This window comes from Motacilla alba, chromosome 2, assembly GCF_015832195.1.
Source record: "Motacilla alba alba isolate MOTALB_02 chromosome 2, Motacilla_alba_V1.0_pri, whole genome shotgun sequence".
In the NCBI taxonomy this organism is placed as follows: Eukaryota; Metazoa; Chordata; class Aves; order Passeriformes; family Motacillidae; genus Motacilla; species Motacilla alba.
In genome coordinates this window covers 69505296-69524982 of record NC_052017.1, presented here as the reverse complement: position 1 = coordinate 69524982, position 19687 = coordinate 69505296, and the positions used below count along the sequence as shown (strand labels likewise).

The 19687-nt window shown below is 39.0% G+C and overlaps 1 protein-coding gene across 1 annotated transcript in view; it reads left to right on the top strand.

The window, feature by feature from the left end:
- Positions 1-2743: 2743 nt before the first annotated feature.
- MYLK4 (myosin light chain kinase family member 4) overlaps positions 2744-19687 on the top strand; it is a 61825-nt gene continuing 44881 nt past the window's right edge. Inside the window, exon 1 of the mRNA XM_038125021.1 lies at positions 2744-3670. Coding sequence (XP_037980949.1) covers positions 3515-3670 — 156 coding nt within the window. The 5' untranslated portion in view covers positions 2744-3514. The remainder of the gene's footprint in view (positions 3671-19687) is intronic.

Here is a 19687-nt window from a genome sequence, read left to right as displayed (position 1 = left end):
AATTTCTGTGGGTGAAGGCGAAAGCAATGACAAAACATCCATTCACTTAAATGGGAGTGTGTTTGAGCTCAAGAGACCCAGTAGAGGACAGTGGTCAAGCCTATACTGGCTGGAGAAAAGAATTCTGTCTGAAACTACTTAATAATAGTTAAAGAAGAAAATTATCGACTTCCTCAAAACAGCTGTTTCTCTAGATTTTTTTTTTTAATAAAGGAAGCAAACACAATTTTTTGTCTTTTGGTACAGTATGTTTTTGTAAAAAAAGCTCAATCCCAAACACAATGTAGTAGTAGTAGGAGTAGGAGTAGGAGTAGGAGTAGGAGTAATATTAATAATAATAATTTCATTGATATTAGAAGACTTCAATGGAAAGCAAATCGTTGACATCAATGATGAGTGGTTGGTGCTGTCAAGCAGTTCTGCTGTCGGTGCCCCCTAGATGGCACCCTTTGCCACTCCAGCTCTCCATCGACCACTTCCCTCTTGGACAGGATGGCAAAACAGCTTGTGACGAAACTGCTCCTTATGTGTTTTACTTGTGCTTTGTTCAGTATGCCCTCTTGTCCCCCATTTGTACTGTTGGCAGCACATGTCTTTGTATCTTGGCTAGGTTCTGTCTTCAGTGAACGTGAAGTTCTGCTTCAGGTTAGACGTTAGCAAGTAAGAGATTTTTTGTTTTTATGTGTGAGGACGAAATTAAAAGAAGACTAAAAATCCAGACCTGTCCTTGACCCATTGCACTGAATAGACACACCGAGATATCTGAAGGCGCTGGTCCAAGGGAGAGGGTGGCACAGGGTAAGAACAAGCAGGTGTGAGAAGGTGAAATAATTCCTTTTGACAACAGCACCAGCTTATGCAAATATAAATTGATTGTGAAACTGCCCCACAATTGAGCCAGCTGCAATAGATCCCAATGAGCTCCATGTTTTACACCTGGACTGCTTTTGATGGCCCAGCCAAAGCTGTGTGCTGTTGGTCACAAACCTGCTGTCTCTTCACTACGGCTCTTACTTGGGTAATATTTGGTGTCAGAATGCAATTCAAGTTGTTTGATCTTGATTTGTTATCTGCAAAAAGTGGCCATGAAATTATTATCCAGTGTGGGTGAGTTAAATGGGTAAAAGGAGCCTGGGAGCTTCTGTAGTTCTGAACATTGCTAATATGAAACAACCAAGTTGCACTAGTGAATCATGGAGCTGGGGTTTAAACACAAGTCACTGACCTTGAAGAAGATAATTTTACAGCATTTTCTATACAAAGCTATCCTTTTGCCGATATTCTGAAAACAGTTTAAGGACTAATTTATAAATATTTAGTTCAGCTAGAGCTGTTGGATGCTCTTGGTATTTGATGTTCAGTTAAACTTGGCCTGGGGATAGCTAATTGTCCTCTAATTCCCTGTATCCTTTGAGCCTTCTGTCACCTCCTTCTCCACCACCATCACCGTTTATCTAGCAGTTACTTTCCTTGCAAGTTCTGTGCTGGAAATGACTGGTAGTAGTGATACTTTTACAAGTTCCTTTTTCCAGGGGAGGCCAGAGTCATGGCAATATTTTGTACAGAGAAAAAATGATCAATGTCACACAATGAACTCCAAATAACTCTTCTCTGGTCCCTAACACTGTTCAAGATACTATATATTTTGACAGAAACCTATTTCTCGTTTTACAGTTTTAGTCAGGAATGGCTTTTGAACAAAACCCTGTAAGGTACTCAGTACATTTGGAGTAAAACTTCTTAAACCCTCAAGGCTTTCTTTAGCCTTGAAATTGAAGCACCATGTCTAAAGCTTGCCTTGGTATGGTGAGGAAATTGGAAGTGGACTTCAGCCAAGTTTGGGTCCATTTTGTTTTACCAAGCACCTTTTCAGCTTGCTTGGAATGCTGTCATGAGATATCACACTGCCAACCTCAGCCTGGCGCAGCTTTACGGAATATCCTTTATGTGGTGCCCTCTTCACGTCCCAAGTTCATGGCGCTGTCTTGTCATGTGGCAATGTGTGTGTGATTCTGTGACTTCAGGTAGCTTCGTTTTACCTAATGCTTCCGGCTCCCATGCTTATGAGAGTGTTTTCCTGTCTTTCTTAGAAAGAAAGAGGGGAATATCAATGTTTCCTGACTGAAAAAAACCCGTATCACTACACTGACCCTTCCCAACATAACAGCTATGTACAAACTCAAAAGTATCTTGAGAGTGCTCTGGAGTCACGGAAGTCAGAAGCTGACTAAGCAAAGGGCAACAGTTATTAATTTTTTTTAATCTCATGACTTTTTTTTTGCAATTGATGTAATGATATTTGTAAGTTGATTTGTGAATTTTTAGCACTTGAGGTTTATGGTGTTCATATTTTTTGCTTATTCACCTCTTGTCAGGTAAATACCCAAACAGAGAAGAAATTACACCATTTCTTCTTACTTCTTCAATGACTCTTAGTGCATTGTAATTATGGACAGCAATTGCATGGAATAAGTATAATCCTTATATATAAGGATTCCTTCCATAAATATAGACCTGAGACCTTATGTAATGGTTCTACACAATCCTTACGTATATCCTTATATCCTTATTTATTAGACAATGAGCCACAACAACATGCTTTGTTCCTCAGATTTTCATTTTTTAATCTCTAGAAATAATAATCTCTCTGGGCTTACAATGGGGCTGGTAGCAGGATTTTTTTCTTTTTTTGTTAAAGTTACTTACCATTTCCAGTTTTAATACCTTGTTTTTAATTGTTTAGACATTTCCCAGGTTAGTCTACTCAAGCAAATATTTTCTATGCAGAATTTTCATCACCTTGAATTGCTTGGGAAAATTCAACTAAAGCAGTATATCTGCTTCTGGGAATTTTAGGGTAAAGAAGATACTTTTATGATAGTATTGAATGTTTCACATCCATGTTGTTGAAATAATTTGGCACCTTCCACTCTTCGGATCAAGGAATTGATGGTTGGCAGGTGAGCAGATGCTGGATATGAAAGGGCAGACAGTGAGGACTCCCTTTCTGCATGGTGTTGGTTTGGATATGGGAGCAATGGAAATACACTGCAAGCACAGGAACAGAAGGCACTGAAGACAGTAAAACTATGGCATTTCAAACTGACCTTTCTATGCACATGCACCATGACATGTTAGGTTATTGCCTTGAATTTTTTTTTCCATTTCATGCCTATTAAAAAGGAAAAAAAAAGATTTTCAATTGCCTGAAATGTTAACTGCAAATGGATTGTGCTAAGAGTTTGCTTTCATTGGAGAAGTTCTGGAATGTCAGAGTAATTGCCTTCAAGTGCGCGCAATACACATCCCGTGTAGATCCCTGCACCTGTTTCGTGCTTGTCAGTGATCCATCACTTCTTTTCCTTATAGGTTCAGGGAATGCGTTGAAGTGTGAGATGGGATCCTGCGGCGTGTCCGAACCTTGTCTAGCTAGGTGGTACTTACAGAGCTGGGGAGGATTTTGAGGGTGCCTGCCAAATTGCATCTGCTAGAGCAGGAGAACCAAGTTAATCAGATGATTAAAATTAAAGGGATGGATCTAATCCTGCAAAGAAATGCTGCCTGGATTGTAGATAATTTCTGCCTTTTGGCTTCATATCTCTGGCACACCCTGTGGACTGTGTTAAGCTGTGGAAGAAAGAAAGGGATCCCTGCACCTGGAAATGCTCAGGTAGTAGATATATTTTTAATAAATTAGATACATTTCACTGCTCAGTCTCAGTATTATTTAACTAGATGAATGCTGCTTGTGTTCGGATGTGACCAGTTAGACCTATTTGTTTTTTCCTGGAGCAGCATTTATTTCTCTCTTTCATACTAGCAGTATTTAGGTCTGGCTGGCAGTAAATCCTAGGCAGATGATGTGCTTTTCAGGAAGGTGCATCTCTTCTTCCCTTGCATTCGGAGGGCTTTGTCTTGCCATTAAAACATCCTCTAGTGACCTCTACTGGGTGCAGTACAAGGGAGTGCCTCAAGGTTACCGTCCGTGGCCGTGGTGGGAGCAAGGTTGCCAGCCCTTCTTGCTGCGGGACTCAGAGATCCCTACTAAGCCCCTTATTTTCCTGTTGCTGTCAAGTGAATGTAGTGTTATCTCCCAAAAAAATTAGCATCACTTGTTATTACATCATGTTGCAAAGATAATATGCATGTTTGCTGAGTTTCCCAGAAAGTAATGCAGAGATTACCCATTATGTGATAGCTGGAGAGTTTTTAGAATTCCTAACAGGAAACATTACATAAACAAAAGAAATAGATGAGTTTAGAAAGGCTAAATGGAGGATGCTTTTTTTCTAAAGTATCTCCAAGGATGTAGGCTGCCGAAATGCTCAGCATTTAAATTAGTTTGCTACAAATGACATTTTTCTTTCTTTCTTTGAAGACAGCCACTTGCAGAATCTCAAAAGTGTTTTCATGACAAAGGTTTGAGGTCTGAAAAGTCTGCAGCCTTACACTTGTATATTCTTCTAGTGTTATCAGCCAAAAGAGTCATGACCAATTGTGTGAATTTATAGCAGAACTTTTCATATATAGTGAAAGGACCTCACACAATAGCGATAAGGAGAATAATTCAAATATTGCTACAGATGTCAGCACACAAGATTAATAAGATTCACAAAGAAATCATCTGGCAAATAAAAAAAATCAAATCTGTTGTTCATAGTTTTCATTTTGTCTAAAACTGTACCTGCACTCGCACCTGAGCTTGAAAAGGATCTGTTCTTTTCTTTATGCCTAGCTCATTAAAATTTTGCATTTTATCTTGAGTGAATTGTAATTTGAAATTAAAAAGAAATTGATTTCATTCCAATGTGGTTCTTGTTAATTTCCTTCCATTTGTATTAGACTTCTTCTGTTTTGCTACAGTCAATCTATTTTTCAGTTTTTAAGACAAGGCCAACATAATACATGGTATTTGCTAGCAAGAGAATTGTATCCATTGCACCGTGAAATTGCAGAATACAGATTGTGATGAATACAGATTTTAAAATATCCTGTATTAAGACTACCAGAGATTGTTTTCTAGTCCTTATTAGCACTAAAGTATTTTTTCCTGAATTTTGCATAAGTCAGAGATCTTTGCCAGTTATCTTGCACCTAATTAACCCACTTTTGAAATTCAGAGTGGTAATATCTGTCAGACTTCCCCCCCCCCCCCCCTTTTTTTTTATTGCTCTGTGTGTGTTACATTTGTTCTTTTGAGTTGAAAGGTCCTTCATAAAGTGCAAGTTTCCCAGGCTGTCTCCTAAGTCCTCATACATAGAAAGGTGGCATGGACTCACAAGTATTTCAAGGGCAGGGCAAGTGTCCTTTCCAGGAACTGGCAGTAGGGCTGTGCTCATGCAGAGATTCCTGGGTAATTGGAATCCTTAGCTTTGGGAGGAAATGAGGCAACAGCTGCCTTGTTGTGTTGTCATCTCAGGACCCCATGGCATGTCCATTCCAGACTCATCCTTCCCTCTTCCTTTCTAGAGAAGCATTGTTGTCAACTGCAAGAAAGCAGTTCCTCGAGCTCCCTTGTCCCTGTGCATTCTGATCTGTGTCCTGTGGCTCTCAGACCTGTGACTGTTTGGACTGCTGTGATGAGAAAGGCTGGTGACCAGCATTCATATTTGAGAATGGTTCTTCCTTGACCTCCCAAAAAATGAGGAAAAATGGGAATTGGATCAAGAGAGCTCTATGGGTCTTGCTCACTTTTCACCATTTTTCTGGTGAAAATATGAGTTTTGGCTTCCTAAGAGATTTTAAGGAAACAGTGCTACCCTTTGATCACGATACTCCTTCCCCAAAGAAGTGCTAATTGAGAAAAAAGGTTTAGAGTTATAGCAAATAGCTAGCAGTAAATCCATTTTGTTTCTGTGTGTGATACTAGAGCAGAACACTCCTGCCAGTGGGAGGTAGCTGGACTGTTGGTGACCCTGTGTTTGTTCAGCAGGTTGTGAAGGGCCTTTGGTAATAATTGCCAAAGTGTGTTATTATGAACAAACAGAGTCCCTAACTAAGACTGTGTGAGGCTTAGTACAGGTCAGACCCACTCCACAGAATTCATTGTCTGAACAGCTGGATAAGAGAGAAGTGAAATGAGAAATAGGTACAGACATGGATGAAGACTGTGATAAGGTCATGCTCTCAGTCAGTGACATCTGTGCAGAGACATCTGCAATGTGGAAATGAAATCGCTGACTCTCTGTCTAGTGTCCAGTGTCCTCTTTACGTGGCTATATGCTGAGATCTGAGGGGAGGCATGCCTCTGAACCCTCAGCCTGCTGGATCCCAGCCATTTTGTGAGTGCTGATTACTTTGCAAAGCTCCTACACACCACTTGGTCCAGGATCTAAAATTTCAAAAATCTATGGCATCTTCTAGATATCTTTATTTTTCTGGTGTTCATTTACGTACCATTCCCTTTGTCCTCTCCCTGTTAATTCTTCTTGATTTTTATTTAGATCCTATGAATACTGTGGTTAAAGTCTTATTGTAACCTTTGGAAGACATGACTGTTAAAACATCTGAAAATCTGATCAGTTTCAGTACAGCGAAGGCATATATATTTATTTCTGTGTAAAATATGTTGCATCTTGTCTATCTTCCCTTAAAAACTTCTTTTTGACCCTGGGTGCACAGCTTAGCAAAGAATTCTTTTGGCCATGGTCATTCAGAGGTGTCATGTTACAGATTACCTACCCAACCAATTTGTAATATACACGGAGGTCTGGGGAGAGACATTCAGATTGTCCCTGTGACCTTTCTCTTCTGGCATCCTTGTGCAATATCTTGTAGACACATTTAGCAGAAGTCACGGTGCAGTAAAAGTGACTTTCCAGCACTGAGTGTGGCATGAGAATTCCAAACAAGGGCCCTAGCGTGGGAGAGGCACATTTCTGTTACCTTGAACGGAAATCTCACATGTAAGGAGCATTTTAAGGGGTTCAGTATCTTTATTTTTCCACTTATATGGACAAACTGATGTAATTCCTGGTGTTTGGTTCCTCTGTGTTTGCTGAAACTGTTTTTTTAACTCTCCCGAGTTAAAGAAATTGCTGAACTGCTTATATTGAAAACATGCATTGTACAGTATATAAGGGAGGATTTTTTCAAGTACTATGTAGGCAGGTACTTTTAAGTGCTTATTTGCCATTTACAAATTAAATTCTTGAGAGAAATTCAAATGAGGCTTTATTATATGACTTCATGCTAAAGAAAACGCATGGGATGTGGTTATAATACATGTAAATTAATTTGTTATTGACGATAAAAAAAGAGTATTTTTCCATCGTTCCCTGTCTTCAAGGCTAACTAAGCAGACATGCTGGTACATGAGACCTCTCTAACACCATGCTTGGACTAAACAGTGATAGAGCAGATATGTGGGCAGATAGGTTTAATTTCAGTTATGATCCCACCTAGTTATAACTCTGCCTAGTTTACCTCATATCTTAAGTAGACAATGCAGTTGAGGATGATAGAGAAAATCTAAGCGTTTAAAGTTAACTATTTTGCAGGGAGACAAGAAGTTGTGGGGTGATTTTCTCTTGACCTTTGATGCTGCCATAGCCCTTATTATCATAACTACATTTAAAGGACATGTTCACTAAAATAATTACTGCTTTTATCAAATCAAACATGTTCTGCTGTCTTTCTGAAACTCATAGTAGACCCATGTTTTGTAATTCTAAATCTGGAGCAATCGTCTAAAGCCTCTTGGTCCTGCATGTTTTAGACCATAATAGAGGAATTCTACATTCTCCTAGTTATGCCTACCCTATGTATTTCTTCCAACTCATATCTTAGCAGGGTTTTATAATGGTTTTATAAGAATAGAAATGTAACTCGATGGTGAGAGCTTTTAAAGAGCTTGGGGATCTAAACAAAATTTCATATGGCGTTACTAAAATGGACGAATGAACAAAATTCAGAAGATTAGGACAAATGAATAGGAAAAAATTGACTAAAATGATTAATTTATTTTCTATTTTAGTCACTTCTAATCCTTTAAACTGTCCTTTTTTTTCAAGACAATATTCTAGCCCCTAAAATGCATCTTTCCAGCACTACATCCAAGATCTGTATCTTTAATCTCCCTTGTGTGTGCACTTCATTTTTAGTTGTAGAATAATTCACTGTCTGCTAAAATACAGAAGCATGGAAAGGCATGAATTTATCCAAAAACTTAAATTGAGTAAGTTTTTGAAGGTGTTTTCTCTTTCTTTTACTGAGTCCACATGCAACTACTGCCTCTCCTGCCATTGTTAGTTATTGGGCTTGCTAAAGACAGTATTTGTACCACTTTTCTTACTTAAGGAGAACACTTTGTGCACTAAAGGCTGCATAAAAATTGCACTATGATTTTTTTCTTCAGGCAGCTACCCCAGAGAATAGGCATGAAAATTTTTAGCTTGGAATTTTAACTGCCACCGACTGCCAACAGATTGATTCAAAGTGTGTGAGGGCCAGCGCGGGACTTGTAAAGAAAGCTTGTGTGGTGCACTGTTCCTGGCTCACACTGTGCTTTACAAGGTCCCCCTGCTTTGTTAGCAGTAACTTCGTGAGTAACTTTGTGGATGGTTAGATATTTCAGAAGTCAGCTCAGAATGAGAATTTTCTCCTTATATCCCCAGACAACACAACATTTAAATGTATCATGTATTATTGTATTATTTATGGACACTGTGAGTGACAGTTGTCACATCAGAGACACGACAGTCTAAGCAGACAGGCTGTTATGGAGCTAAGTGGAGAAGCAGGGGCTTAGAAGGATGGAAATAAGCATCCAAGGTCACCCAACAGATCTGTTACAGAGGCAGGGCTGAAAGTCAGACTTTCTGACTTCTAGACTGGGGCCCAAGTCATGCTGCTGCTGCAGTGGGACCCCCTTGCAATAAAAGAAATGTCTTGTTTATCACCCCTGTTTCTTATGTCTGGAGCTGTATTTTCTGAGACACGTTGTATGAAAGCCTTCATGTTATCAGCTAGCATTTGCCAAGTATGTGGGAGATACTTTTTAACCCCAGGAATTATTCAGCATCATGTGACTGCAGCAGAGAGTATTGGCTTCTTAGCTGTCTCTGAGTTCCAAAATCAGTGGAATGCATAATTGAAGGAATATGGCTTGGTAATAATGATTTAAGTTCTATTTCCATGTCTGGCAATTCTCCTATAGTTCCCAGGATCATCCTGCATCTGGAATCATACTCTCAATGTATGCAGTGTCTGGAGCTATGAATTTTCCAAAATGTTCAGCAGACACCAAAGAAAAAAATAGACTCTCAAAAATAACTACCCCTTGTCATTATCTTTCAATAACATTTGACTTTAGAAATTGCATTTTATCTTTTACCTTAGAAATCGTAATAATTTATAAAGACCCGTCAATGCCAGGGAAGTCAAGAAGAAGAGAAATGTGATTTATAGTGTTAAAACCAACTTTTATCAGCATGAATTTGGAATGAGAATTAATTCGTCAAAGGAAGTACTGAAGGGCTTCCCTACAAAAATTATTGCTTTGGAGCATCTGTTTATCCATTTTTCAGTATCTGTCCTTGTGGGTTTTTTTCCATCAACTTTTTAAAGCATTTGTTTGGTCTTTGTGGTACTCCATGTGGCTTAAAAGATTCCTCCAGTATTAGCAAGAACTAACTGAAATTAAAGCATAGCTTTCTGAACTACGTAAGACATTCAATGTCCTGCTCTCTGTTTGCCAATTACAATTGCAAATAAGCAAGTACTGTTTGTTCCAGAGGAAAGATGGGATTTTCTACCTTCCAGTAAGCCAAAATGACGTGCTAAAGGATATAGCCAGAGATGCTTCACCAAGTGGGGGGGGTCTCAAATTACACATTATTTACAGTGAATCTCTTCACATACTTGAAGTTAAGCATGTGCTGAAATGCTTAGTTTAATCAGTGTTGTTTGGCTTCATGTATTCATGTACATTGAGGTTGTCTGAGCATACATCCAGTGAAAAGTTGCATTTTCAAGGAGCTTATATTCTATGTGTAAAGGTAAATGAAAAAAGGATGGCACAACAAAGCAGTAACATTATTGTTCAGTGAACTTGTTTGGGTAGCTAGCCTGTGCTTGACAAGGGTGATGCTTTAATCATATCAGAGGATTTTTTCAATCTTCATTCTGCTGGGTTTTGTCTTGGTTATGATTTTGCTGTACCATGGATTGTGTTGATAAGCCTTCAGTTGCTGATTCCTTGAAATTAGTTAAAGTGCATAAGAATAAAAAGAAAATAAAAGATAAATCAGAGGAGTGAAGAAAAGCTGGTCCCTTTTCAATTTATTTTCAATTTTTCAGACACTTATATTACTTGTCTTTTACAGAAGTTCTCAATTTGAGTCAAACACAACCAAACTCCTTTGGTATTATTCTGGTTGATACAAGCCACAATTGGTCTGCTGTGTTTCACGGACCAGAAAATACAGAAAGCTCCATTGGGATGATTTCCATATCAAAAAACCATAACTTCAGTGTATGAAATGGTGTATTTCAGATAAAACTTGCCCAGCTGTCACTGATTCATTGTCAAAATTGTGGTCAAGTGGGAGTTTCAGATGTGTACTTGAAATGTAAATTCTTTAGTTTATGAAGCTGCTAATTTTTTTTGTAATACATTAGCTGAGCTCATTTATCTTTATTCTTTTCCAGTGCTTTCATACTTATTTCCCCCAAAAGTGGTCCACCACCACTGTTTTGTGAACATTGGCTGTTCCTTCTGATACTCATATCAGTAGGACTCCTACAGTATGGGAGACAGGAGCTCAGACAAACATCCCTCCTCTGTCTGAGCATCAGTTTAAAATCAGCAATGAATATAGTTTGTATGCCCTGCTATCCGATTGAGTGTGGTGGGCTAGAAAAAGTTTGAAAGATTGTTCCCAGTAATGCTTCTCTGAATGCAATGAAGTGAGAGAAGAAAATTACATTCAGATGAGCTGTGATTTATGGATTACATAGGATGTCAACCTTCAAACCTAGAGGCTTTTTTTTTTTTTTTATTAGGAGCTCTTGCCAAACCTTTGTCTTTTTTAACAGGTCCTAATCCTAATGCAGGTAATTCTACCCTTATTTTCTAAAAACCCCCTGGAATTTCATGAATTGCAATAATAGGTCTTCCATTGTGCGCTCATCACCATAGCTTTTATTAGCTTGCCAGTGTTCAGGGAGTATCTGCAAGACCAGTAAGAGAGGAAAGCTGACATGCAAAATGAGGCTCTTGTGTGTCGGCAGGCACATGTCTAAACTCTCAGCAGTCTGCCAGTTGCTCTGCTTGGAATGAGTTGTCTCCAGCAAGGACAAATCCTCACCAATTAGCCATAGGTGTTTTTCAAATACTCTTCGAGTGATATTTCATTTCTGCCTCTCCTCAGGTCCTGCATTCTAGATAACTTGCCTGTAGTATTTTTTTCTTTTCTTTTGAGAGGCCGATAAAGAGCAACTACAGTTCACAGTGACCTCCAGTGGTGAAAACCCTCTCTGGAAGAAGAACAGAGCTAATACCCAATTTTGTCGGAAATCATTCTTCAGAGGGTTTAGGTGATGCAGCTTCTATACAGCACAATGCATTCTGATTTATCATGTTTTGTGCTGTATTTCTGTTGTAGCTTTTTAGAAAAAAATAACCTTGGATTTTTCTTCTTTCTGCTCTTTCTTGTTTCAGAATCTTTTTACTTTTTGGGTCGACAATAGTTGACAATGGTCCTACTGGAGCCATATTGTATATGAGCTATGAAGCTTTGCTTGATTAGTTGTCTCCTGGTATAATGGCATGAGATCACTTGTGTTCTTTACCTCAGAAATCTTGATTTTTTTAATAGTCTTCTCAATGCACATAATTTCTTTAAATCTTTCTTTCTGTCTTTTCCATGTATTTACATATGTTGTTCATTGAGGACTTTTTCCATTTTGCGTAAGGTGGTTTCTTCAGTGGTCTGTGCTGAGTTGATTCTGCAAAGGCTTAGTCATCTGGATAGCCTAGACCCCACAAACAGTATGAAGGAATAGATTTTTGGAGTTGATGATGCTGGAATGTGCCGTTGAGAGTGAAAGGAAAATATTTCCATACTCTTCAAGGCAGAATATACCTTTTTGCTTTAGAGTCCCTCATAGCAATTTTAATAGAGGAATATTTGCCTTTGCCTACACTGACTTCTGTACTATGGGCAGCACAAAATAACCTGAATTCTTTACTTCCACTTCTCAGCATTACTGACTTTTCCCTGTAGCAAATAGACAGCTATCTTCAGGAATGAAAATGGAGCTGGATTCTACAAAGAGCAGCCAAGATGTCATGTAATTTGTGGTTTTACAGGGGCGGGGAAGAAATTTTTAGGGTTAATAGGACACAGGAATCACTTGCCTTTCCCAGATGATTTCCATTCTTTTGCACTTCATATGCCAAGTAAATGTGCTCTGTACTAGACATGCAAGGGATCAGAAATCAGCAGGCCTAAGACAGCTGCTGTGAATATAAATCCACATGTGCATTACTTGAGTGGACATATTCTGAGTTGCCAATATGGTTATACTGGGAGTTGGTTTTTCCTGGGAATATCTAGATAAACAGAATAAAACCCAAACAGGCATGAAGATCAGGTTTCAGAATTTGCACAGTCTTGTTTGCTGATTTTTTGGACTAACTTTTGCTGGCTATTGGGGATCTTTTATTCTCATGGACTTTCTTTGGAACTCTGAGATGGTATTTGAGATGTTGTTGGAGTTCTTTGTCTTCCTCCAGATAGGCTAGAATTTGGAAAACAAACAGAACAATTAAACAACACAGCAGAGCAGCTCACTGAAAGAGAACAAAATATTCTACTACAAACTGTGCTTGATCTGGGTCTTCTCTAAATTCTTCCTAAACAGATCAATTGTGTGCTGTTGTATTTCCTTTAATGAGGTTTGCTGTACCTTTGCTGCAACCCCAGTGACTGACAGTGAAAGATCCTGTTGTCATTGTAAAAGAAAAGAGTGTGTTGGCCACAATTCTGCACTCCTTACTCTGGGCTGTGAGGGGGCAACTATGTTTGTACGTGGGAATATTCGAATCCTGTTGGGAGGGAGGTTGGGTCATGCTGGCAAGGTGCTTCCTAACTTCCTGGGAATCTCCCTGTAGCCTGCTCCTTGTGAACCCTGTAAATGCCTAGAATTGGAGTGCACATTTCTCATATCTGTGGAGTAAACATGTATAAAAATAGTCCATTCATCTTATTGTCCAGGCCAGCAAAAAAGCAAGGCTCATATTGGAGTTGAGGTGAAGAATTGGTGATAGACTGAACCATGGATAGTCCTGCTGTGGCAGGCATGTGCTGCTCTCCCTGTAAGGTTTCACTGGTGATCTCTGGGCAGTGGAACACAGACATCAGGTTTCATGCCTTTCTGAGAGACCATGGACTGCTGAAGAGATGCTGATGGTGTCACAGCAGCTTGAAAAGTTAGAAGACTGTAGTTGTCAGCAGAACAGCAGGTGTTGTAGTGACAAAGGTTCAGACCTATGCCATGAAATGTGGTGGTGCGGTGGCTGTAGCTGGCTCTGCTCTTCTGGCTTACAAGTCATTTACATCAAAGCAAATTGGGAACTGAAGTACCTGCAGATGGTGATGAATCCTGTGGGCTTATGAGACTTTCTAATTATGGTGTTCACTGCTATGAATGTTAACTGTAACAAGTCCACCTCTCCTCAATTGTTTTTGTTCCTTAAATGGCTCCAGTCATATTTCTTTATCCCTGCTAATAATAGATGGGATTTACAGATGGCTCATATGCCAAGGACTTAATACCGAGCACTATGAAAATGTGTCATAGCTTCAAACCATAGTTTTGGATATTCTCCATGAACCTACTTGTGCCAGTACTTTCCAGAAGTGCTTCCTGAGGACAATGGTGTTTCCTCTTTTGTTTCAGCACCGGCAGGCATCTTGACAATGAATTGTTTTCTTAGTGATTCTTGAGAATCACAAGATAATCTTTAGGAACTAATGCAAACTAATCAGAATACACAATTATAAGCTGCCCATCCTATCTTAAAATCTACAGATCTGTGGCTTTGTGTATTAGCTTAAGAAAAAAAAGTAAAGCTGCTTGCATGCACCAACTTTACTTCCCAGCTCTAGATGAAGCAGGGCAGAAATAAGATTTGTGCTTCCGGATAAGGAATGAATGATATCAGTCTAAAAAGAATTTCTGATGCCTTCCTTAGAAACTCCTATCTATCCCACCTTGGATGAGGGAAAGCTGGGATGCAAGCCACTGAAGTTCTTTGCAATGTAAAGGCATTTGCAGGGTTTCATGTTTCAAATGACAATTATATTTGCCCTTAGTTTGGGGAATGAGGTGGGGAGAGAGAAAAGAGGGAATATATTCATTTTTTAAAATTTTATTTCTCCTTCTACCTTTCTTCTTTGTACATTGTTGTACATTGTTGCCTCAGATTCTTTTGCTAAGTATTTAAAAAACCAAACTAAATTTAAAAACAATTGTACTCAAATAGTCTGTCCTGAACTTAGGCAGACTAACTTACAGTGCCGTGAGAGGGACTGCAGAACTAATGGAACTTTTACTTTGCTACCAGGTTTAACTTTGTCTCTGCAATATCTAATGAGTTCTGAAACCCCAAGGAACAAATTGCATTTTTTATTCATATTAAAGCACACCTTTAAGTCTCATGCAAATTATTGTACCTTGCAGTGGAGTAGGGTATTTAAGGTTCATGTAAATTGTTTCTTGCACGCTCCCTCAGTGCCCCTGCCTAGTGAAATTTTTCCTTGATTTGGATTAGTGTGTTCAAGCAGGTGAACATGTGTTAGTGTGCTGAAATGATGTGGATTTAGAACCTGCTAGGATCTTCCTACTTAAACTTAAGACATAGATTAAGTCAATGATTCTTTGAATGTTTCTGCATACTTTGAGAGCCTAAGGGTTGCTGTGCAGGGAGTTAGTGAGAGGCATGGAGCATGCTGCCAGTTTGTGTTCTGTCATGTCCAAACACACAGGTTACAGGATTCAACAGGTTTGCACAAAATGCTTCGAAACAGCAACGTGAACACAGTGATAATGTGTTTGAGAGGTGCAGATGGCTAACTGGTCCTTGATATTCAAGTTAGCATCATGTCTTGAAATTTCAAAGAATCATGTCTCTTCGTCTGTTACTTATTGTTTAGTGTCCACAGTGGTAGGCAATCATATGAGCACTTCTTCAGGAAATGAAAAGGTTAAAAGAGGTTGCTTACTTTAACTATAATTACTCAAAAGAGGCATAATTATTCTTTCTGTTGGAGTGATGCTTATCCACTCTACACCAGGTCTAATTATGTCCATGACAGTTAAAGTTGCTCCTGTGGAGAGCTTTCAGAGTAACAGTCTGTACATTTTCATGGCTAGATGCTTCCTTCCAATCTCAAAGCTCTCAACATGTTATGAATCATCTGAATGACATTTCTGTATTATTATCAGTATTATATATATATATATTATATTATAATATATATATATATAATAAATATTACATTCTGTATAATTTCTGTATTATTATCTCTGTTTGAAAAAAAAAGGAGAAACTGAATCAGAAAGATATTACACAACTTTCCTAGAGAGATGCAAGCAAGTAAGTACTGACTGACTTTAGTTCCCTGTAATTTTCCCTTGATCTCAAAAAATCTGAACCTGAAACAAGATACAAATGAGAGGAAATATTTTATTTTTTTTTTAAATCCTAGGTTTTTTTTTGTCTTCCTATTTTTCTTTTTTACTTCATGTTCTACTACAGTTTTGGCTAAGTCCTATAGCACTGGGCATACTGATAATATGTTCAAGAGGAGTAGAGAGCACTGACAGGTCCTTGAGATTGAAAATGGACCTTTTCGAGAAATTGTGCCTCTTCAGCTCCCTTCAGGAGCACTGCTCTGCTATTTTGGGATGCTCCCCTGTCATTACATGCATTCAGGGTATATTCCTTAAGAAAACATATAAGTACTTATATATGGAGCGGCAAGCCAAAGGCATGACTAGCAGTGTCTGAAAAGACTAACTGCACGCACAGAATTGGAGATGCTGCCTGCCCTGAGACACACCTGCATGAACAAATCAATGCTTGGCAAAGAAGCATTGGGTTCCCCTAGGAGGACAAACATTTAATCTCCATTGCCTTTGCTGAATTAGTCCTCGACTCCTAATGGTGAAGCTTTGGAGACACAGCCTCCCCACTGAGGTCTGGGGTGGGATCTACTCCCTGCTCTGCCACACGTGACACTTCATTCCTGGCGGTTACAGTCCTGATCCCTGACACTTGATTCTGGACGGTGGCAATGCAGGCATCTGAGCCTTCGTGCTTGATCTCTGACACTGGGTCTCTATTAGGAAAATTACTGGTACCTGATCTGCCTGATTACAGCTACTTGATATATGGTGATGTTCCCCATTGTGGCATGTTTACCACTGAAAGTAAACTCGAAACAGCAAGTATAGCAGAACCAAAGAATTCAAGAATTTTGCTGTGTTCTGCAAATAGTGTGGATGAAACTTGATAAGAAATGCCATCTATTAAGGAAAATAGCACGAAGTAGTGATGCAGGTTAAATAGAGAAAATGAAGAGGAAATATTAAAAAAATCAATGCTGATCCCAGCACTTCTACCTGTTGTCAGAGCTTCATGCTCTGTCTTTGTATGCTGTGTTAAACACAGACTAGCAGCATCCAAAACCAAATTTAGGTTCCTTTTGTTCATGTAAAATTGTCTTTTTATGTCACGTTTAGTTGATTCTGTTTCATGGTAGGTACATTTCAGTTCAGTCAGTGGTGGGTCAGTCTCCAGAAGATAGAAAAAGCCTTTGACTAAGCAAGCAGACTGAAATTAGTTTGCAAAGAAATTTATAATCTGGCTCATTTCATAAGGTTTTGAATTTCATTGTAATAATTTCACACCCTTGAAGAGAGGGCTGCAAAAGAAAAACTGTGCTGAAATGAAGAATAGACATGCTTCATTCCAGCAGGGTTGCAAATATTGCTCTGCCTTCTTCCCTAGTTAATTTTACTTAGCACATCATGTGTTGATCAGTCTTCTGTTTTCATGAGCCATCATTTTCCAACACATTCCAGTGTTTTGTTTCAAAACTCTTTGGTTAGCTCCAGTGTCAACTATTTTTAATTCTCATGTTGGATCATATGAATTGGTCAGGGAATAGAGGCTTGTGCTCTGGGTAATCACAGTTCATTTTCCATAGCGTCAGATGAAAAATTTAGGTAAAAACAAATGCAGCAGTCATGAAATTGAATCCCAGAGGCAGAAAGGTGAGTGAGGTCATGGCAAGGCTTCCAAATGTTTCCAGGTGCAAGCACTATATTCTAGTGGCAGAAAGAAGTCTTACAAGCAATAAAGCAGGGGTTTTCATGTGAGTATTTTTTAGTTAGACATTGGCTAGCATCCCAGCTGCAGGTGACTTGTAGCAGTGTCTAAAACTGGGGAACATAAGATGAAATTGTTTCCTGGGGAGACCTTCTGGGCATCAGTCAGACATCAGACCATGGCCAGAAGTGAATCTTTGCTATTGCCCCTATTGCAACTGTCCTTCATAATTTTGTCCAATTCCTTTCTATCTGCCCTTATTCCACCACCCCATCAATATCCTGTGTCAGTAAGCTCCTCCACAAGTAATTAGTGTGAGAATTTGTTGTTTCTGATTTGAAACTGATGTGCAGTACTTGTTTTGAGTGTCTGTATCCTCTTGCACTGGCAGAAATGGCAGTCAGTCATTCCCTATTCATCTTGCCACAACAATCATGATTTTCTGGAGCTATGGCAATTCTTACACATGGATGTATTCAGCGATTACTGAGGTGAAGGCATAAGGATTAGTTAGGAGCCATGTATTTATTAATGAAAAAGGGGGAAAGAAAGAGCAACTGAGAGAAGAACAAACTATTTTATGAAACCACTAAACCAGCTAAGCAGACCAATAAAAAACTAAGCAACATAGCCTAATTGTGAAGTGAGATTGCTCTGAGAAATTGCCCCATCTTTCCAAAGACTGTGGATTTTTTCTAGCTTGTGAAAATTGCCTTTCCAAAGAGTGAAAATCAGGTATTTTGAGAAGAACAATCCCTTTTGCAGTGCTGCTCTTTATTGTGTAGGCAGAGTGATGAAATGATGTTTGGTTTCTGATCAGTTCTCATGTATTTCCTACACTTAGGACAAGATTTCATCCATGATTGCTGCTGATGCCATTTTTACAAGCAACATTCATGAGTTACATGATAGAAGTCACAATGAAAATACCATCTGCCCCATCTTCCCACAAAATCAAACCTCCACTATTTGATGTTCTGAGATGAGAACTCGGAATGACATGAAGCTGTTCTGTTTCTTTGTGCTCTCTCATTAGAGCCTAACACAACAGTGCAGTAGAAGGAAGGTTACAACCCTGGCTCTTGCCCAAGATGGGGAGAGACAAAACTTAGACAATGCTGAAAGCCATGATTCAAGTTTCTGTGATGACAGACATTTTTCTAAACTTTGTTGAAGTGAGGGCAAAAGATGAGATTAGCCTTCTCTGCCCCTAGTCCTTGAAACAGTAGTAGGTCTCCTCCTTTAGTCAGGAAGGACAGCAATACCACCTAGGACATTTTCCACTTGTCCTCCATCGTAATCTGGGGTTGAGCTGTCCTTAGACATTGCTCACTTTTTCTCTGCCTTGACTATACAAAATGCCAAACATGGGCTAAACATCTTTTGGATGACTAGAGTTATATTATGGGGTTTAGAGGTTCTATAACTTAATTTTCCTTGTGTTTATACTCAGCTTTAACTGGTGTAATAGTTGGCTATCCTGCTGAGGAGAAGAGGAAAGCCACACAGGGTATCAATAGGGCTTTATCTATCTCTGATTTCCCTTCAAATAGGAGAGAGAAAGGATGCTACTTGTATCTGTGGTCCCAAAAATATTACAGAGTTTAACAGGTAAAAAAGCCTATAACATAGGCTTTCATCAGTTGTATGAATGAGAAAGGATGACTTTTATCTTTCAGTCTGCCCTTCCATGGTGTAGAGGCCATGGAAATTGGCCAGGGGTTTTCTGTATGGAACCCAAAAACTTGTGATCAAATTGGAGTGTGTAACGTTAATGGAGTTCTGTAAATAGAAGCAGGGAACAGATGAGGATAGGTCAGGAGAAGAGAGGAAAGTGACTTTGAGGTAAGAGGAGAGTTTGTTTCATAACATGACTGCTCTTCTCGTGTTTCCCTGTCCCAGAAGCAGTCACTAGACACTCAGGAATCCAGATCTGATCTTTCATTAAAATAAATACAACAAATCTATTCTAAGCAATATTATGTTTCTTTTTTTTGAATACAAAATATACGTAACAAATTAGGCTGAAAACACTTCAGTAAATGAAATAGGTCTGGCTCCTAGGAAATGTTAGTTTTCTTGTATTGCATAGGTATAATGTTTCTTACTCCTGCTGTATTTTCAAGTCAGAGTTTCCTATTTGTGAGGTTGATTAAATATTATACTCCTACATAACACAGGATGTTCACTGTGGTAAATTTTGCAATGCAGCAAGAGCCCTAACTTTTCTGGTTGCTGTTTCTTTGCATTTTAACCATTCAAATTTAGGGAGCCTATTGCCCCTCTTATGCAGAAATGGGAAATTACGTGTGCAAGAAAACCACGCTGTCTAAACATCATCACCCC